The sequence below is a fragment of the Sinocyclocheilus anshuiensis genome, unplaced genomic scaffold, assembly GCF_001515605.1.
Source record: "Sinocyclocheilus anshuiensis isolate Anshui unplaced genomic scaffold, SAMN03320099.WGS_v1.1 scaffold199, whole genome shotgun sequence".
Classification (NCBI taxonomy): Eukaryota; Metazoa; Chordata; class Actinopteri; order Cypriniformes; family Cyprinidae; genus Sinocyclocheilus; species Sinocyclocheilus anshuiensis.
The window spans coordinates 683,017-702,579 of NW_015552582.1; the positions used below are offsets into that span (position 1 = coordinate 683,017).

At 37.9% G+C, this 19,563-nt stretch overlaps 1 protein-coding gene across 10 annotated transcripts in view; it reads left to right on the plus strand.

The window, feature by feature from the left end:
• Positions 1–19,563, plus strand: part of LOC107665346 (protein furry homolog-like) — an 83,615-nt gene that overhangs the window by 33,005 nt on the left and 31,047 nt on the right. For 6 of the 10 annotated variants that reach the window (XM_016456174.1, XM_016456176.1, XM_016456178.1 and 3 more), the window contains exons 4-31: positions 2,146–2,285; positions 2,484–2,580; positions 2,744–2,823; positions 3,532–3,612; positions 4,392–4,560; positions 6,013–6,105; positions 6,995–7,093; positions 7,511–7,612; positions 9,091–9,135; positions 10,759–10,862; positions 11,088–11,196; positions 11,429–11,515; positions 11,633–11,804; positions 12,315–12,447; positions 12,580–12,687; positions 13,439–13,676; positions 14,456–14,620; positions 14,724–14,810; positions 14,952–15,220; positions 15,607–15,811; positions 15,955–16,079; positions 16,205–16,262; positions 16,434–16,525; positions 17,124–17,296; positions 18,256–18,416; positions 18,515–18,625; positions 18,714–18,868; positions 18,959–19,058. In XM_016456174.1, the coding sequence (XP_016311660.1) occupies positions 2,146–2,285; positions 2,484–2,580; positions 2,744–2,823; positions 3,532–3,612; positions 4,392–4,560; positions 6,013–6,105; positions 6,995–7,093; positions 7,511–7,612; positions 9,091–9,135; positions 10,759–10,862; positions 11,088–11,196; positions 11,429–11,515; positions 11,633–11,804; positions 12,315–12,447; positions 12,580–12,687; positions 13,439–13,676; positions 14,456–14,620; positions 14,724–14,810; positions 14,952–15,220; positions 15,607–15,811; positions 15,955–16,079; positions 16,205–16,262; positions 16,434–16,525; positions 17,124–17,296; positions 18,256–18,416; positions 18,515–18,625; positions 18,714–18,868; positions 18,959–19,058 (3,558 nt within the window). The remainder of the gene's footprint in view (positions 1–2,145; positions 2,286–2,483; positions 2,581–2,743; positions 2,824–3,531; positions 3,613–4,391; positions 4,561–6,012; positions 6,106–6,994; positions 7,094–7,510; positions 7,613–9,090; positions 9,136–10,758; positions 10,863–11,087; positions 11,197–11,428; positions 11,516–11,632; positions 11,805–12,314; positions 12,448–12,579; positions 12,688–13,438; positions 13,677–14,455; positions 14,621–14,723; positions 14,811–14,951; positions 15,221–15,606; positions 15,812–15,954; positions 16,080–16,204; positions 16,263–16,433; positions 16,526–17,123; positions 17,297–18,255; positions 18,417–18,514; positions 18,626–18,713; positions 18,869–18,958; positions 19,059–19,563) is intronic. The other 4 variants (XM_016456179.1, XM_016456183.1, XM_016456181.1 and 1 more) reach the window with 1 other exon arrangement.

Sequence of the window (19,563 nt, forward strand, 5' to 3'; positions counted from 1 at the left end):
AGTTAATTTGTGAGCATGTGACTCTTTGTACAGAGGGTCAGATGTTCTTTTTTCCATTGAAGCTCAATATGCTCTTTGGGATAGTCTCAGATCATGCTGGAGAACGTGATGATCAGGTTTGATGATTTGCTTGTGATGTTCCTCATTAGTAAGTTCTTTCACATCTGCTAAACAGTGTTGTTTTAGTATTTATATACTATTATAGTATTCAGTTTTCCTTTTTAAATTTTAGTAATTTTATGTAAGCTTATAATTTTTTATTAGTTTTTTTTATTTCTGTTTAGCTTTATTTTATTTTTGTTTTAGTTGTAGTAATTATAGTCCAACTTATTTTCAGTTAGTTGCCAAGACAACATTAAGATTAAGTTGTTTGAGTATAAGAATTTCATATAATGTTTATAGTTTATTTAGCTTTATTTCAATTAATGGAAACCCATTTTTTATAGTTTTAGTTAATGATAACAACACTGCTGCTAAATGAATAAATGTAAATGTGTGTCACAGATGTGAGGAATTTATGCAGCTCGAGTGCAAAAAAAAAAAAAAGAAATTTAAAGCAAACTAGATATTACAACATTATGAAATTCATCATGGAATTTGTTAATTCAACTGTTTCACTCAAATTGATATGATATAAGATGGAATGAAAAATTTATTAAATTAGAAAATGTAAAATAGAAGAATTTGCATTAATGGTCTCAAGACTTTTGGATCCCAGTGTACTTCTGAACATCTAACTTTATTAACAAGCACACTTTCACTCTGCGCATTAGTCTTTTATTTATTTTTTATTTTTTTCACAACGCTAGCACGCACACACTGATTTGGCTGTTGGATTTGCCTGTGCCGAGTCTCAGGAACTGCATGTTCAGTCGTGACGTGTTGTGACCGCAAAGAGATCAGCTCTGCTGAATCACACCACAGTGAACTATACTATCCCTCACTCACTCATCAGCATACATACACATCTACTCTACTGCCATAGCTCTGTGTGTGTGTGTGTGTGTGTGTGTGTGTGTGTGTGAAGAGAGAGAGAGAGAGATTCTTGGTGCTGGGTTACTGCAGTGACAGGTTGAGTAACCACTGGAAGTATCATCCTACACCCATCCTGCCCTCACAACAGGACAGATCAATACCTGACTGCACTCAAAATTGCTGCCATCTCTCTCAAACTCTCTCCCTTACCTTGTCTTTCCATTTTCATCCATTTGTATATTGTTCTCTCTTTAGATCTTTCTCTTCAATCAACTTGACAATGTTTTTTACTCATTAGGTTTTACAGACAAAATAAAATGGCTTTCAAAATTAGAGTCTGTGCTGCAAATAACCGATATTTCAGAGGTGGAGAACGTTTGTACATTTTAATGGAAGGTTTTTTTTTTCCTCTTTGAAATAACATGCACTGATGAATCATGCACAGCAACCCCACCGCCATTTAGTATTTCAGTTTATTTGTTTTATTTATTATCATTCTGTATCATCCAAGTGAAACAGATTCAGATCTAAATAACATTTCAATTAAATATGACAAGATAAAAAAAAAGTAACATATTGCATGGATGATTCATTCGTTAAAAGATCAATAACATGCATTTTATGCCTTTAATAGATACATTAATTAATATTTGTGACCCTGGACCACAAAATCAGTCATAAGGGTCAATTTTCTGAAATTGAGATTTATACATCACATGAAAGCTGAATAAATAAGCTTTCCATTGATGAATGGTTTGTTAGGATAGGACAATATTTGGCCGAGATACAACTATTTGGAAATCTGGAATCTGAGGGTGCAAAAAAATCTAAATACTAAGAAAATCGCCTTTAAAGTTGTCCAAATGAAGTCCTTAGCAATGCATATAACTAATCAAAAATTACGTTTTTATATATTTACGGTAGAAATTTACAAAATATCTTCATGGAACATGATCTTTACTTAATATCCTAATGATTTTTGGCATAAAAGAAAAATCGATCATTTTGACCCATACAATGTTTTTTTGGCTATTGCTAAAAATATACCCCAGTGACTTAAGACTGGTTTTGTGGTCCAGGGTCACATTTAGTAAATATTTGATTTCATGTTGTGTTTAACCACATGAAGAGTGTGTCATTGAGCTGTATTATTGTGTTTGTGTGTTACAGTTAATAAGCTCTATGAGCTCCATAGCAGAACACTGTTTGCCTTCACTGTTGCGGACGTTGTTTGACTGGTACAGAAGACAGAGTGGGACAGAAGACGAGTCGTACGAGTACAGACCTCGCTCCAGCACCAAGTCCAAAGGGTGGGCAGATATACATCTTACACATAGTACACATCATCGTATGTTTCTCTTTTTCTCTGCTGTCTCTTTATCTTTCTTTAGCAAGAGCTTCAGCAGATGCATATGATGTGCCTCTTTCTTGTGACGTTTTATTTGGAGTTAATAAAACATGCTTTTATTCTAACTTGTGAATCCTGTACTTTTGATCTCTTTCTTTAGAGATGAACAGCACCGAGATAAAGACTTCCTACAGGAGCGAAGGGACTTAGCCATAGACTTCATTTTTTGTTTAGTTTCAGTGGAAGTTTTGAAACAGGTGAGGTTTGTGTGTTTCATTGCTTAGGTGTGGTGTCTCAGAAGTCAGAGATAGGTGTGTTGTGGCATTAACATGCATAGACTTGCTAACAGTATATCAAGGATCCTGAAGTAAAACAGTGACCCTTACATCAGGGTTGATGTTGATGAAATGTTTTCCGTAGATTCCCCTTCATCCCGTGCCAGACACCTTAGTACAAGAAGTCCTTAACCTGGCATTCAAGCACTTTAAACACAAAGAGGGGTGAGTCTGCATACGCAAACACACACTTTTCTATGCAAATTCTACAGATGTACCCTGGACAAATGCAAACCTAATGTGAGACATACAAGTGTGTGATTTCTGAAACTACCTAGAATTAAATTGCATCATGTGCATTACATCATTTTCTATGTATATACACTGTTGTTCAAAAGTTTGGGGTAGGTCACCAAGGCTGCATTTATTTAATCAAAAATACAGTAAAACTATTTTGAAATATTATTACAATTTGAAATAACTGTTTTCTGTTTTAATATTTTGAAATATAATGTATTCCTGTGTTCATAAAGCTACATTTTCAGCAGCCATTACTCCAGGCTTCAGTGGCACATGATCCTTCAGAAATCACTCTAATATGATGATTTGCTTCTCGAGAAACATTTATAATTATCACAAAACTGTTGTGCCATTTTTGTGGAAACTAGGTTACTTTTTTCAGAATTCTTTAATGACTAGAAAGTTCAATGGAACAGCATTTATTTTAAAGGGGAATCTTTTATGCATCGATTTTATGCATTCAATTCAATTCATTCTTGCTGAATAAAGTATTTCTTTAAAAAAATACAAATGTTACTGACCCCAAACTTAACAGTTTAAATGTAATTTTGTAATTAATGGAATACAAACCAATATTTTCTTGATTCTGTGTAGAATGGCTTGTCTTACTGATTGTCATGGTGTGTTTGACAGGTACTCAGGCCCCAACACTGGTAATGTGCACATCATCGCTGACCTCTACGCTGAGGTCATCGGAGTCCTCGCCCAATCCAAGTGAGTTCAAATCCATCCCAAAACCACAAGGAACTTACAGTGTACGGTTTGTGGTCTGTTGCACATTAAAAAAATTCAGTTAGAAATTTAACAAAGGAAGGATGAAGTTGATGCTAGCACATCATTCAGATCTCCCATTAGAGTTAACAAAGCCCCCAAACCCCTCTCATTCTGTCAAACTAACTTGCCTAGAGCTAAATACAGATGATTTGTACAGTCTTCGGACGCTTTTAATGTTACTGTAATTCTCTGCTCTCCACACGCCAAGACTCTCTCACAGCTACATGAAACTGTCCAAGCGATAATGTAATTTAGCCCTGTGCTGTAATAGTCAGGGCCTGAAATTGATTTACCACAGTGCTCAACCTCCCCTCCAGTTCATGATTTCCTGTGCAGAGCCACTTTGTCCCAAGGACAGTGTTTGAAAAGGCCGTTTTACATAATATGATAAAGGCATGATGCGCTGACTGTGGTCCTTGCTTGTTTGGATCAGATGGTTTCCATTGCTGTAACAAGTTTTGCTTTTGGGTTTTGTTTTTACTTAAGGGAAACTCTTGAACTTTTTACAAAAAAAATTTTAATATGGCCCACAGACAGTAACAAGCCAGTTTTTTTCACCGTTATGTGACGTTAAGTTTTGGTTGAAGGCTCCTACACACATTTGTTGAGCACTTGATAGAAACTTGACACTGAATTTTCATCAGCTGTTGTGCGAATAGACTAGACACCTAATTCCACAATTTTTATTAATTTCTCTTTAATTATGTGTTTGTGTGCAGGTTCCAGGCAGTGCGGAAGAAGTTCATCACAGAGCTGAAGGAACTGAGGCTGAAGGAGCAAAGTCCTCATGTGGTGCAGAGCATCATCAGCCTCATCATGGGCATGAAGTTCTTCAGAGTCAAAATGTACCCCGTTGAGGACTTTGAGGCTTCTTTCCAGTTCATGCAGGTCGAGACACATGCAAACACAGACATGTACTGTACATGTAAAGGTTGTTTTCAAAGGTTTCTGTCATCATTCACTCACCTGCATGCTGTTCCAAACCTGTAAGACTTTCATTCATCTTCATAGATTTTACATTAAATTTTTTGACACGTTAAAAAGTTTATGAAGACATTGTAAAAGATATCCATATGAATTGGGCGGTTTAATCCAAGTCTTCTGATGAGACATGCTAAATTTATGATGAACCGATTTAATTCAGGCTTTTATTTGCATATAAATACTGATCAACGCACATACATACAGCATATCAAATATGGTCAACAATAGCTCAAACATGCTTGACTTTCAATGAAGGGTCAGAAATTTCCCATATATTTTATAAAAAATATTTTCATTTGTGTTTTGAAGATGAATGAAAGTCATATGGGTTCATAACAACATGAGGGTGAGTAATTTATGACAATTTCAATTTTGGGTGAACTAACCCTTTCATTTTGGACACTAAAGATGTTTTAGTGTTACATGGTACATCTCATGAACAGAGTATAAATATATGTATTTTCTAAAATCTATTACATTTGTTAAATCGACTGTTATCTAGCATAAAAGAGGGCTTGACCTTCTCAACAATTAAACAATTAAAATCCCACAACAGCGACGTAAATTTCACATAATCTCTTGAATAGATATTTAGTTATTTGTAGAAAAAAAAATATTTTTTTATATATACTAACTTTAATGACCAAAAACATGACCTGTCCCAATTTTTGCAAACAGACTTGTACAAATTGCACAAATTGTGAATTGCATGCAAAATAAACAAAAAACAGAATGATTTGTATAAAATGTAGTTTGCTTATTCTGAATTAAGCAAAGTTATCCACCTTTTTTAAATGACAAATTTAAATGATAATAAATAAATACTGTAAATACTGTTTTCAACATTTCAGGCCCTATTTTGTTCCGTTTTGGTGGAAAGTGCCACATCATCACAGTCAATACATTTTGAGTCTCGTCTACTCTATTGTCGTTCAGACAGTACTTCTTTTGTTTTATTTGCGAGCTCTCTGTAGTCATGCCTCATAAAATCTCTTGAGTAACAGTCTCAATGTGTTAGCCCTACCTTTGCCAACAGGACTGTGTGGAGCAGTTCCTTTACATTAGTCAGTTATAGGCAGTGACGTCCTGCACTCAATATGTGCTTCACTTAACAAGCACTGTAATCCAGAGATTTTTATTGAGCCAATAGCTGCAAAGCGATGCTGTATTTTATTGTAGACCTCATATTTCTCCATCTACCATGTGGGAGTGTGTACTCCTTACAAAAGGTTTAATAGTGGTGCATCCTTTTCAGTTACTAAAACTACATTTATGAGTTTCTCTCAAATGTTTATTGTGCAGATTTGCATTAATTAATTAAATGTTTTGTTTTGTGTGTCTCTGTTGGTGAAGCAGGAATGTGCTCAGTATTTCCTGGAGGTGAAGGACAAAGATATCAAACATGCACTGGCTGGCCTGTTTGTTGAGATCCTCATCCCTGTAGCTGCTGTAAGTACCGCAGAGCTCTCCATTTGTTTAAAGGGGTCCTATTATGCTCTTTTACAAAGTCTTGATTTTGTTTTGGGGGTGTACTAGAACAGGCTCTCATACTTTACAGACTAACTAAAGTTGAAAATGTGAAAAAGCATAATAGGGACCCCTTTAAATTATATAATATCATTCCTATGAGCCAAATTTCACATGCATACTGCAGAAATTTAATTCATTCTGACTAAATTGCCACATTGCTCCATCAACTCTGATTTAAATGAGTGTAATTTCACAATATGGCAACACAGAACATTACACAACTTTCCATTAATTCAAATCAGAATATGTGCGATCTGTAAACACTCTCCAGTCCCTTTGTTTTTCCATTTGCACCCATAACTGATTTTTAATGTCACAGTATAATGTCACTGATTTTAAAGCATAATCAGTACTTCGAGAAGTTCATGCTGTGTTTAAACCCTAAAACTGAGCTGGTTGTGTGTCTGATGGAGTTGAATCAGAGCGACGATAGAGCAAGAGTTGTGACTTTCAAAAAAACTGCACCTTGTCTTTAAGCAAAATCATGCAAATCTGCTCTCTTTTGTTTCACACCAATTACACAACGATTCAAATACAGATTGGCTCTTTGAAACAGTGTGTTTGTATTCAGATCATTTGACTGAGGCTCAGTGACTCTTCTGCAGAGTTCATGATGGTACATGTCTTGTCAAGTGGTTTGAGGTGGAGCTTGTGGAATGAGTTGCTACAGAAACACAATTGAAATGTATTTAATTTGGCATTGACAAGATGAATAGCTTGAGTGATTTGTGTGCTGTTGTGCTCCGAGCGGGTGTAGCTCAGCCTCAGCATGAGGATTCATATGTTTGTGCTTGTGTGCTTTTGGAAGGCGGTGAAGAATGAAGTGAATGTGCCCTGCCTGAAGAACTTCGTAGAGATGCTCTACCAGACAACCTTTGACCTCAGCTCAAGAAAGAAGCACTCACTGGTACAGTCCTTTTCTGCTTTGATACATACTTTCCCACAATCTCTGTAGCCTAGATCATTCTGCCGCCTAGATCATTCTGCCACCTAGATCATTCTGCCACCCAGTGGAACACAAAAAGTTTAGCTGATTCTATCTGTGGCCCTTTTCCGTGCAGTTGCAAAGCATTGAAGCTTTAAAAAGTACCATAAAACTATCATGAAAGTGGGCCATAAGAGTTTTGCGTTTGTATTTCAAATCTTTTATTGTCTGCTCTGTCAGTAGTATTGAGTGAGAAATAGTTGTTATTCACTGTAAATCTGTCCTAGCTCTCCATGTCAGGTGCATGAGAGAAGTTGCAATGTCCGATTTGTGAATCAGCATGTTAATTTTTTCTTGTTTGATATATTTTCAGTTTTCTGTGTCTGTCTCTCTCCCCAGGCATTGTATCCCTTGGTCACATGTCTGCTGTGTGTTAGTCAAAAGCAGTTCTTCCTCAATAACTGGCACATCTTCCTTCAGAACTGCCTTTCCCACCTGAAGGTAACATTTTCTAACAGTGGAATGACTACAGAGTGTTTACTTCAGCTTGGTGATATTCTTTGGGGGGAAAAACCCCACTAGAGCTGACAGTTTCACAGAGATTGCACCATAGAAAATGCAGCTTACAAGTAGCTGTAAAAAGTAGCTACAAATCCTACATTTCTATCAAATGTGGTTTGGGCACTGCAAAAACCAAACAAAATAAAATGTGCTGTTGATACATATAGATTCTGAAGCCTGGAGGCAGGTTTGGTGATTCAATATAAAAATTCATTCTGTTTGTGGGTTGGTTCACTTACATAATTTTGGAGAAAGGTGTGGTGTTATAGACAACTTCTGAAAAATGCTTCTTGCTTATGTTGTTCAGTTAATTATACCGGTGTCAACCACTCTTTCTCAATCATATCTCAAAACCGTGTGTGTTTGTGCTTGTCCACGTTCTTTTTCATTGTCGCTGGTTCAGCTACAAGGATGTGATCATTTTTTGGTTTCCTAACTTCCCTTCCACATTGATTGAGTTTTCCTCCAATCTATGCAACTTTATCATGTGAATCTTCAGGATTGATCCGTGATGCTTTGATTTGGTGGTGGTGATTTTATGAATGAGTAATCAAACTCTATGTAACTCCCTGCAGTACCGATTAAATCCTTTACTCACTTTCCGTTAACCTAGATCAGGACTGGATCAGAATTGGACTGTAGTGTGGATCTTACTCCAAATCCACTTTAGGCCGCTTCTTACATTTCTCAAAAAGGCATGTGAACGATTCAGGATCAGAAGTGAAGTTTTCCTCAGTGGTCTGTTAGCCAATTGAGCCCAGGTTTATGGGATTTGTAGTCTCAGTGGTGGATAATTTCTCTCCTAATTGATCCATGGATCCTTTTTACAATTCTGCTTGTCTGTCTGCTCCCCTGTCTGTTCTAACCCTGCTGTAGTTTGTCTTCCCTGGCCAACAGACTTTAGTCAGAGTGGACATCATATTTTATTTGAATCCTTGTTATATGTAGCGTCTAATCTGACTATATTCTTCACAATCGCTCTTGCTTGTAATCACCCATTTGCATGCACTAATCCTGCCTCCCATTTTTGTTTTTATTTTTTTTATTTCATTTTATTTCAATCCTGCTATTTGTCTTCTCACCCATCAGAAACTCTTCATCTTCATCAGCACATCACCTATATATGAATTAATTTTAAAATGAGCTTCCTAGAAGCTTTTGTCTAATGGGACATTTTCATTCCTTAAGGAGGTATAGATAAATGTTGAAATACTTGTGTTGATTCTGTAGGGAATCTGACACTGAAGTATTAAATCCCATGCACCCTGCTCTTTGTTTTGCATGTTGCTGTAGCACAAAGCTTTTTGTTCTTAAGTTTGTCTCTTGTTCTTTTTCTAACCTGCATGTCTTCCCCATCACCATCACCCTCTGTCCTTTGTCATCTTTTTTTGTTCCCCCTGCACGTTTATTGGCTCCAGATGCCGTCAAACAACAGCATCCGTAAGCAGATTGAGACCCTGCAGGTGAGTTACCATGGTTACCCACAAGGGAGCTCAGAGGTCATGTGATTGACCTGTGTTCCACATAGGCTTTTTGAGACTCCTGACTCTTGCCTGTCCATAGAGGAAACAATTCTAAATAGCTTTATTACTTTCCTGCTGTCCTCAAGAATTCACACAGGAAAACCACCCAGTTCAAGGAGTCATTGATGAAGATGTAGACTTTATAATTTCTGTGGTCACCATTTAGGGCGTCAGGAATGTTTTATCTGAGGCGGCATTAATTCAGGCCAAAACTGGCGTGCTAAAAAAGTATTTTGTATTACTATACATTTCCAAAAATATGTAAGTGAAAATATAGAATTAATTATTATTATTAGTATTTCGTAAAATGTTGTGCTAATTATTAAAGTGATTGACTATCTAGCCTAGTGATTTAATTTTATCCTGCAAGGGGACCAGGTTCAACTCTTGGCCTAAATGTTAATATTGCAAGCAAATTTGCAGCAAAGTTTGACAGCAGTGCACTTCTGGAAAATTAGGGAAATTATGGATTTATATTATGACCATCAGTTTGAATGTCCATGATGCTGAAGATGAATGTCCATGATGCACAGTCTTTCTCTGTAGAAGTTTAAATAGTTTGCAAGTTTGTTGCATTTATAGTGGTTTGTTTTGAATGTACAACTATTTGAAATGTACCTGCAGACTCATTAGGCCAGAGTGGAAAAACATATTGCTGATAATTCAATAAAGAAATGGCATCCTTGTTGATGGAAGACACTAAGGAGTCCTCACTGTACTAGTGCTCTCATACTTACTGTATGTAGTTGATGTTCACTGCAAACCATGCAATCATATCGCCCCCTATGGTGAGTGTTGATCATTACACCCTGCTTAATGCTCTTTACTGCAGTCTGATTAGCTGTGTGTGGGAGAGAGAGACAGAGTAGCAGAAACAGTGAGGTGACAACTGCTTAGTCAGTGACTCGATTTGGATGAGCCATGATGTGTTAATCACGGATTCATTAGCAGAGTTTTTATGAATCCCTCTTTCATCATCCATTGCTTCTGCTGAGCAGCTGATTTATGAGTTATCTCTCTGTGCATCAATGCAGTTAAAGCAGAAATTACAGCTCTTATTGGCTTTTAAATGGAGTCCAGTGCGTCATATTCCTCCTTAGCACGTCATGAGCAGCAGGTGAGCTATTGATCATTACCCATCATAATACAGATGAAGCAGCAGCTCTTTATGAATGAATCTGGCATATTTTCTAGGCTGGGTTAATTCATTAATTGTTGTTTTTGGAGGTCATTTCGACTCACTTGGGGGTTTTTAAGACCCTGTTTTCTGTAAAGCCACTTTAAAGCAATGTGTTTGTAAAAATCCACAATAAGGATTTTTTTTATTTAAGATTTTTCACTGCCACTTGCCCTTTCACTGGCCCCACTGGTCTCACATAAATAACTATAAATCAGCAGTAAATACATCACCAGAGTTGCTTGATGTTATTAAGTCCATTACACCCTATAAAAATTACAGTTCCAAAATTACAAAAATGTACTTTATGGAAATAAATGCCTTTTTTCTAGGGCTCATGTCATGAGTTCTTGTTGTCTGAGCATTTTTTGTTTCTTTCTTTTTAGAACAAAGATCCCAAAATGTCTCGTGTAGCACTGGAGTCTCTTTACCGGCTGCTCTGGGTTTATATCATCAGGATCAAGTGTGAGAGCAACACAACCACACAGAGGTGGGACACACAATCATACAGATTTACAAAAATGTCTTGAATTTATACCAGTTGCATACACTAGGAATACATTCACTCAATACTAACCCTAACCACAAACATACCATTATTTGAGAAGGTAAACCTCTCAAAGATACATACAAATATATGCAAATTGTCAGATTCTTGTAGACCGTTCTTGTTCATATGTATATAACATATCGCATTATCTCTTTTCCCTCACAGTCGTCTCCTCAGTATTGTAACAGCACTTTTCCCAAAGGGATCTCGCAGCGTGGTGCCCAGGGACACACCCCTCAACATCTTTGTTAAGATCATTCAGTTTATTGCTCAGGTAAAAAAAAAAATTTTTTATAAAAACACTCAAAACATATTTTAGAATAGCTCAGGTTCATATCCAGCCTTCATTTTGTCCCAATCCCAAAGATAGCTATCCACTTTACCATCTACTCTCTATTATTTTATAATAAAGTTAAAATTATCAAAATGAACATTTGGGAGAGTGGTTTTAATTTATCGCATTGGTTTTCATTGGTTTGTGGCACATTTGTTTTCCCTCTCTAAAGGAACGGCTGGACTTTGCCATGAAAGAGATCATCTATGACCTGCTGTGTGTGGGCAAGTCCCACAAGACTTTCACCATTAATCCAGAGGTGTGTGAAGACATTCACATAATGTACCAGCCATTAAAACATTTGACGGCATCTCTGGATGGATAAAAAGATAAACATAGAAACTAATTATCTCTCCCTTATCTGTCTCTCTGTCAGAGGATGAATATTGGTCTGCGGGCCTTCCTGGTAATAGCCGACAGCTTACAACAGAAGGACGGCGAGCCGCCCATGCCCACTACAGGCGTCATCTTACCCTCAGGCAACACACTGCGGGTCAAAAAGATCTTCCTCAACACCACCCTCACAGACGAGGAAGCCAAGGTCATCGGTATGGACCCTTACAGTTCCTACACAGCTCTCCAAAAAGAACATATTCCTGAGTTCAGCCTTTCCCGACCCTAAAGCATTTGGTCATATTCGATTACGTGATTTTTCACGTAATTGTGATTCCTGGAGCATGTGCTGTCCTCATTGAGCTTTCAACATAAATAAAGCTGTGACTTTCTGACAAGTCCTTTTTTGTGTTTTTAAGTAAGAAAGTTTGAAATATTTTGGGATTGTAATTGTGGTCCATTCCTTTTTTTTTATCTGTGTGGACATTAGTCAGAATTTCCTCGTATACTTAAATTTGACTATATTTGTAATAGTTTTTTTTGCTTTTCCAGTGAAACACATTAGATGCCCATTTGTTCAGATAGTGGTGTATTTATCTGGCCTCATTGTTTAGAGATTGAGGAAATGCCTCTGTATGTAGTCTTTTGTAACATTTTTCCTTTCTTGTACTAGATTTTGCGTGTGAGCTAAGCTGTTCTCTTTCTGTGTGTGTTTGTCTGTGTAGGCATGTCTCTGTATTACCCTCAGGTTAGGAAGGCCCTAGACAACATCCTCAGGCATCTGGATAAAGAGGTGGGACGATCCATGAGCATGACCAACGTTCAGATGTCCAACAAAGAGCCAGAGGAAATGATCACGTGAGTTTCTTGAGATTTTATTTTCATAAATATGATATAAGACTTTTGAACTTTTAAAATGGTATGAAAGTGGTGTTGTTGTTGTTTATTTGGCTTTCATCGTGTTTAATATATGTTTGTGTTCTGCTGTAGTGGGGAGCGTAAACCGAAGATTGATCTGTTCCGGACATGTGTAGCTGCTATTCCCAGACTAATACCAGATGGCATGAGCAGACAAGATCTCATCGAGCTACTGGCCAAGTAATGACCTGTGACCCTCATGTCAACCCTCATTCATCACCACAAGAAAACTCCAGCCATTCTCCAATTCACTAGTTCTGTTGTTAGAGAACAATTACATTTATTCCTACTGACCATTCACTTCAGTGGATTCAAATGTCATGATTTGATTCTGACTCAGAAGCTGTCAAATTGATTCAGTATTGATTGTTTTGTAAAATTTTCAGTTTAAATGTCAACAGGCCAGTTATCACATTTTAGTTATTACATAATGTCCTGCTACAGTGCATGATTGCTCCTGATTGCTACAGTGCATTGTGAGTTCAACATGGTCCGGGTTCACTTTTTCATGTTTGCATATTTCCAAAATGTTTGGTCTTTATTGTTTGTTATATAAAGCTAATTGCCTGTAACACAACAATTTGGAATGAGGATTTTCAACACAGAGTAACTCAAAGGTCCTCTCATACAAAGTGTTTACTTTAGGGGTGTGAGTCAAACAGAAAAATCACACTTATTCAGAAAAGTACCCATAGACTAATTTGACTTGCTAATTTCCATGTATTCATGACTTCCTGTACAGCAACCACAATCTGAGTCAGACTTCCTGTGAAGTCGTAATGACATGTAGTCAGAACTCGTATGTCACTGTTACCCGCTTGACCTCTCTGTGGTTCTGGTGACGCATGATGCTGTTATGAAGATGATGATGCATAGCATTTATTTGTTGCATTCTGTGAACAATGACTCTTTCTTTCTCCCACCCGTCCAGACTGACCATCCATATGGATGAGGAGCTGCGTGGTCTGGCTTTCACCACTCTGCAGGCTCTGATGGTGGACTTCCCAGACTGGAGAGAGGATGTGTTGTCTGGTTTTGTGTATTTCATTGTGAGGGAGGTGACTGACGTTCACCCCACGCTACTGGACAACGCTGTCAAGATGCTGCTGCAGCTCATCATACAGTGGAGACAGGCGGTACAGAGCAGCAACCGCAGCCATGATTCACAGGTGCGCACACACAACTTAAAGTTTTTATAGTATATAATACAGTGGTTCTTAATCCTGGTCCTGGGGACCACCTGCTTTGCACATTTTGAATGTCTCCCTTATCTGACATACTCAAATCAGGTGTGCTAAATAAGGCAGACATGCAAAATGTGCAGAGGGGGGTCCCCAGGACCAGGATTAAGAACCACTGTTATGATATGATGTAATATAATATAACATATAACACAACAACATAATATATACACTACTGTTTAAAAGTTTGGGGTCAGTAAATTATTTTTTTTAATTAATACTTTCTTTCAGCAAGGATGCATTATTTTGATCAAAAGTGCCAGTAAAGACTTTTATATATTATGTTTTAATGCTGTTCTTTTTTGAACTGGTTATCAAAAAAAAAAAAAACTGAAAAAAATGTATTGCGGTTTTCACAGAATATTAAGCAGCACAACTGTTTTCAACATTGATAATAAGAAATGTTTCTTATTCACCAAATCGGCATGTTTTCATAATTTCTGAATAATGATTGCTGAAAATTCAGTTTTGCCATCACAGGGAATATGTTACATTTTAAAATGTATTTAAATAGAATAGTTTTCAAATAGTTGTATTTATATATTCAAATTGTAATAATATTTCACAATATTAGTGCTTTTACTGTATATTAAAAAAAGTGCTACCAACCCCAAACTTTTGAACGGTAGTGTGTTTGATCTTTTTACTGTAGTTTATCATACATTTTTAACTTGTAGTTTAACATGGTATTTTTAAATAATTTTTAGAGCCCATCTCTCCCTCTGGAGCGATCTCCTCTCTGGACGGTTCTGCATGTGGTGGAGGGTCTGGCTTTGGTTGTGCTGTGCAGCTGTCGACCAGCAACACGCAGACTCGCTGCCAATGTCCTCAAAGAAGTCCGATCACTGCACACGGCCCTTGGCATCGCTAAGGTAACCATCTGCTTTAAATTACTTCCTGTTATTCACCTACATGAGGTGACATTGTTTTGTTTGCACTTCATATTCATTGCTTTGTCTTGTTTCTCTCTCTCAGGGAGATGAGGAGTTTGCTATAGAAGTGATGGACAGATTGAGTGCTTCAGTCCTTGAAAGCTTTATTCACCTTACTGGGGCCGATCAGGTGAGGAAATGCAGGACATTATGTGTTTTTGGATGTTAGTGTCCCCTCCACACTGGAATGCTTAGAAAGCTTCTGCCCAAAACCAAAAAGTAAAAATGTAATTATATCAGGGTTATCTTTTTTTGCCCCTTTTCACTGTAGACGAATCTGCTGTACTGTCCCAGTGGAATAGACCTTCAGACTCTGGCAGAGTGGAGCTCATCTCCCATCAGCCACCAGTTTGATGTGGTAAGCCCCTCCCACATCTGGGTGTTTGCCCATGTGACTCAAGGTCAGGACCCCTGGGTCATCAGCCTGTCTAGTTACCTGCGGCAAGAACACCTGCCCAAGCACTGCCCCACTGCGCTGAGCTACGCCTGGGTCTTTGCCTCCACACGCCTTCAGCTGCTCTCGCCACAAATCGACATCAAGTATGTTTTTACATTCAAATGTGTCTCTAGTAGTGCTGGGTGACATGGGTAAAAAAAAAATTATACAGTATCTCAATGTTTTTAGTCTATATTTGTTAGCCATTGTTGTCAGATAGATAAAAAAAAATTTAAAGACATAAAATTTGATTAAACATCCAGGTAATAATAAAGACAGACATTTCCACACTGTTTTCACTATATTAATGTGAGAATTAATAATATTTCATACTTTTCTTTTATATAAAACAACTTAATATTACATAGTAATAAACAGCCATGTGACTGCATAAAAATCATTATTTTTGTATTTGGCAAACTTGTTTGTATATGATGTATTTCTGTAAGCCAGATTATGTGACTTTCCTGTGTGACCTTTGACCTTGCAGCAGCCCGATCAATGCTAAGAAGGTGAACAGCATGAGCAGTAGCAGTGACTCATATGTGGGCCTTTGGAGGAACTACCTAATCCTCTGCTGCAGCTCTGCCACCTCTTCCACATCTTCATCCTCATCGGCCCCCGGCTCTGTTCGCTGCTCCCCACCTGAGACGCTGGCATCCACCCCAGACAGCGGATATAGTTACGACTCAAAGGTCGAGGTCACAGCACCCTACCAGCTCTAGTGTCAGATGCAATAATTAGTATTGTTAAATGTGAAATATTTGCAGATTGCCTGATTTGGGACACCATATTTGAAATGATTAACAAGTTTGTGTACATGTGTGTGTCTTTGCAGATCATTAGCATTCCGTCCCCTTCCTCCTTGTTCAAGCATGTGGTTCCCATGATGCGCTCTGAGAGCATGGACATCACTGAGTCTCTCGTTCTGGGGCTTGGCCGGACCAACCCTATTGCCTTCAGGTATGTCTTAAGATCACCTGACAAAGCTCAGAAAAAAATCTACAAAATATGCTATATATATATATATATATATATATATATATACAGTGGGTACGTGCATTTTAACCCAGTGGTGTGTCTTACAGAGAGCTGTTGGAGGAATTAAACCCCATCATTAAAGAGGCACTTGAGAGAAGACCAGAGGTGAGTTGACCACAGTTTGACATTTGACCCTGTCAAGGAATCCATGCCTGTGAGGACTCATGGATAAATGTTCCACTAGACCATTTAAATGCAAGCTTTTTGTCTATCTATTCATAATACAGATGCAGATCTAAACAAATTATTGATCCTTGTGTTTTTTTGTTTCTGCAGAACATGAAGCGACGCCGGCGTCGTGACATTCTCAGAGTCCAGCTGGTCCGGATTTTTGAGCTACTGGCCGATTCTGGAGTCATCAGTCAGATGTAAGCCTCACACACTCACAACATGTACACTACTGTTCAAAAGTTTGGGGGTCAGTAAAAATGTATCACAGTTTACAAAAATAAATAAAGCAAAGTGTTTTCAACATTGATAGTAATAAGAAATTTTGAGCACCAAATCAGCATATTAGATTGATTTCTGTGACACTGAAGACTGGAGTAATGGCTGCTGAAAATTCAGCTTTCCATCACAGGAATAAATTACAATTTAAAATATATTAAAATATAAAACATTTATTTTAAACTGTGAAAATATTTCACAAATGACAAATTTATTTTGGTCAAATTAATGTAGCCTTGGTGAGCATAAGAGAAGTACTTCCACATTCTGACTAGTTTATTTGATTTCAATTTTATGTCCAACATGCATCACAGAAGAACTGTTTTTTTTTCTTTCTGAAAGTCACGAACACTTCCATTGCATTTCAGATGTTGTATTATGTTTAACAGTATTCTATTATGAAAATTTTAAGTGAATTTGAAAAAGAAAAAAAAAAATTTCTCCTGTTGCCAAGGCTAATTTCATAGCTAGCAACTTAGGTATCCTAAACAGTAACATGTTTATGTATTGTCCGTGCAGTGCAAGTGGTGGTTTGGACGGGGAGTCTCGCTCTCTGAACAGCACTCTGCTGGAATATGTGGATCTCACCCGACAGCTTCTGGAGGCTGAGAACGACAAAGATTCAGACACACTGAGAGACATCCGCTCACACTTCAGTGCCCTAGTGGCCAACATCATACAGAATGTACCAGGTACACACCCACAGGGCCTTTTCACAGAAACTAATATTGTGTTAAAGTGCCCCTATTATGCCATTTTTAGGGTTCCTAATATTGTTTTGGGAGTCTCCTACAATATGTTTACATGCATGCAAGGTCAAAAAACACTTTTGTTTATGCATTTAATATGCATTTAATATCACCTCATTTTCCAATGATTCTCAAATGATTCGTTCGAAGCACCTCTGAGATTCAGTCTCTCTAAAACCCTCCTTTCTGTGAGCCTACTCTGCTCTGATTGGTCAGATGGCCCAGTCTGTTGTGATTGGTCTACCGCGTACAGCGCGTGTCAGAAACGATACCATAGTTCCATATTTTGAACGCTCGATACAAAATATAAACATCTATTATTTCTCATACTTACAGGTTGTGATTCAGTGGAGCCAGCTGGTCCAAATAAACTGGGTACTGAGCCATCTTTCAAGAGCAAGCATTTTGTGAATCTCGCGTTGAACTCCTCGAGATTAGAGAAGCAGTCATCAGTAAAATGGCAGGAACACAAAAAAGATTGGGGTTGTACTGTTGTGGTACAGTGGGTAAAATTCATTTTCACCACTGTTTCTTTGCAGCCTCATTTTCCGGAAGTGAAAATAAAAGAAATTCACAGCATAGGACACAGCGTTTTCTCGACATGGCAGGAATTATGCAAATATGTTACCCCGTGACGTGTAGCCATCACGGAAGTGGAATTCGAATTACTGACGACTCGTTTAGGCTGTTCAGAGTCAGTTCTTTCTTTTGGGAGACAATAACTTTATTTATCGTGCTTTGCAGATCGTTTACATTCACATACAGCTACATCACACGCTGCATGAAAGGCAATATTCAAAATGGCATAATAGGGGCACTTTAATAGCCATTGGTTCACTAATCTGTAAATTCACTAATCTGTTATTTAACTTCCAACTGATCTCATGATTGTGTTTCTGCAGTACATCAGAGGAGGAGTATATTCCCTCAGCAGTCACTGAGACATAGTTTGTTCATGCTCTTCAGTCATTGGGCTGGACCCTTCAGCATCATGTTCACACCACTGGACCGATACAGCGACCGCAACATGCAGATCAACAGACACCAGTACTGTGCACTGAAGGTACCATCTCACAAAACACACATTTGCATTTGCAGTCGCCACAGATTTCACTATCACTATCATAGAGTGAATGTGGTATATGATGCGTGTCTGCTCAGGCCATGTCTGCGGTGCTGTGTTGTGGTCCAGTAGCTGATAATGTTGGCCTATCCTCTGATGGGTATCTATATAAGTGGCTGGACAATATTCTAGACTCTCAAGACCGCAAGGTAAATACACTTTACTCATTTGCCCACGTTAGCATTACCAGCTAATCAACTTTTATGAACTGTCACGTGCATGCATGTTTGTGCTCAGGTGCATCAGTTGGGTTGTGAGGCAGTGATGTTGTTATTGGAGCTGAATCCAGACCAGAGCAATCTGATGTTCTGGGCGGTGGATCGCTGCTACACTGGCTCACGCAGAGTCGCTGCAGGCTGCTTCAGAGCCATCGCCAATGTCTTTCACAACAGGTACGTACTACAACGTTCTTGTGGTAAATGTGATTGAATTTGTCAATAATTCAGGTAAAATGAATACTGTGTGTTTGTTGTCTCTTGCAGGGATTACCAGTTTGACACTGTGATTCTGCTGAATCTCATCCTGTTTAAAGCTGCAGACTCTTCCAGAGACATCTATGAGGTCGCCATGCAGCTACTGCAGGTCAGTAGAGATTCTTAAGCTTTTTCTGTCAAAGGACACCAAGAGTGGACAATTGGGTAAATAAAATCGTATTGGGATTATTTTGCCATATGATAACCTCCATAAATATATCATAATTTATGTTTACAGTAAGATAGTATTACTACTAAAGTAGTATATTGACCTCATTTGTATAATTTTATAATTATTATTATTAAGTCCAGTCACCTTTATTATTTTATAGCACTTTATGCAATACCGATTGTGCCAAAGCAGCTTTGCCAACAAAAATCAATTCTGCTGCAAAGCAGCTCTAAAAAGAGGACAATAGTAAACAGTCAATTTTCAGTTAAAGTCAATTCAACGTTGATTCAGTGATGTCATCATCCAGCTCAGTTCAGTTCTCTACCAATAGTGTCTGTGCAGTCATGTTGATAATATTGCCAAATATTAAGTGTCCCCAACTAAGCAAGCCAAAAAGCGACAATGGCAAGGAAGGAACCCAAACTCCATCGGTGGCAGAATG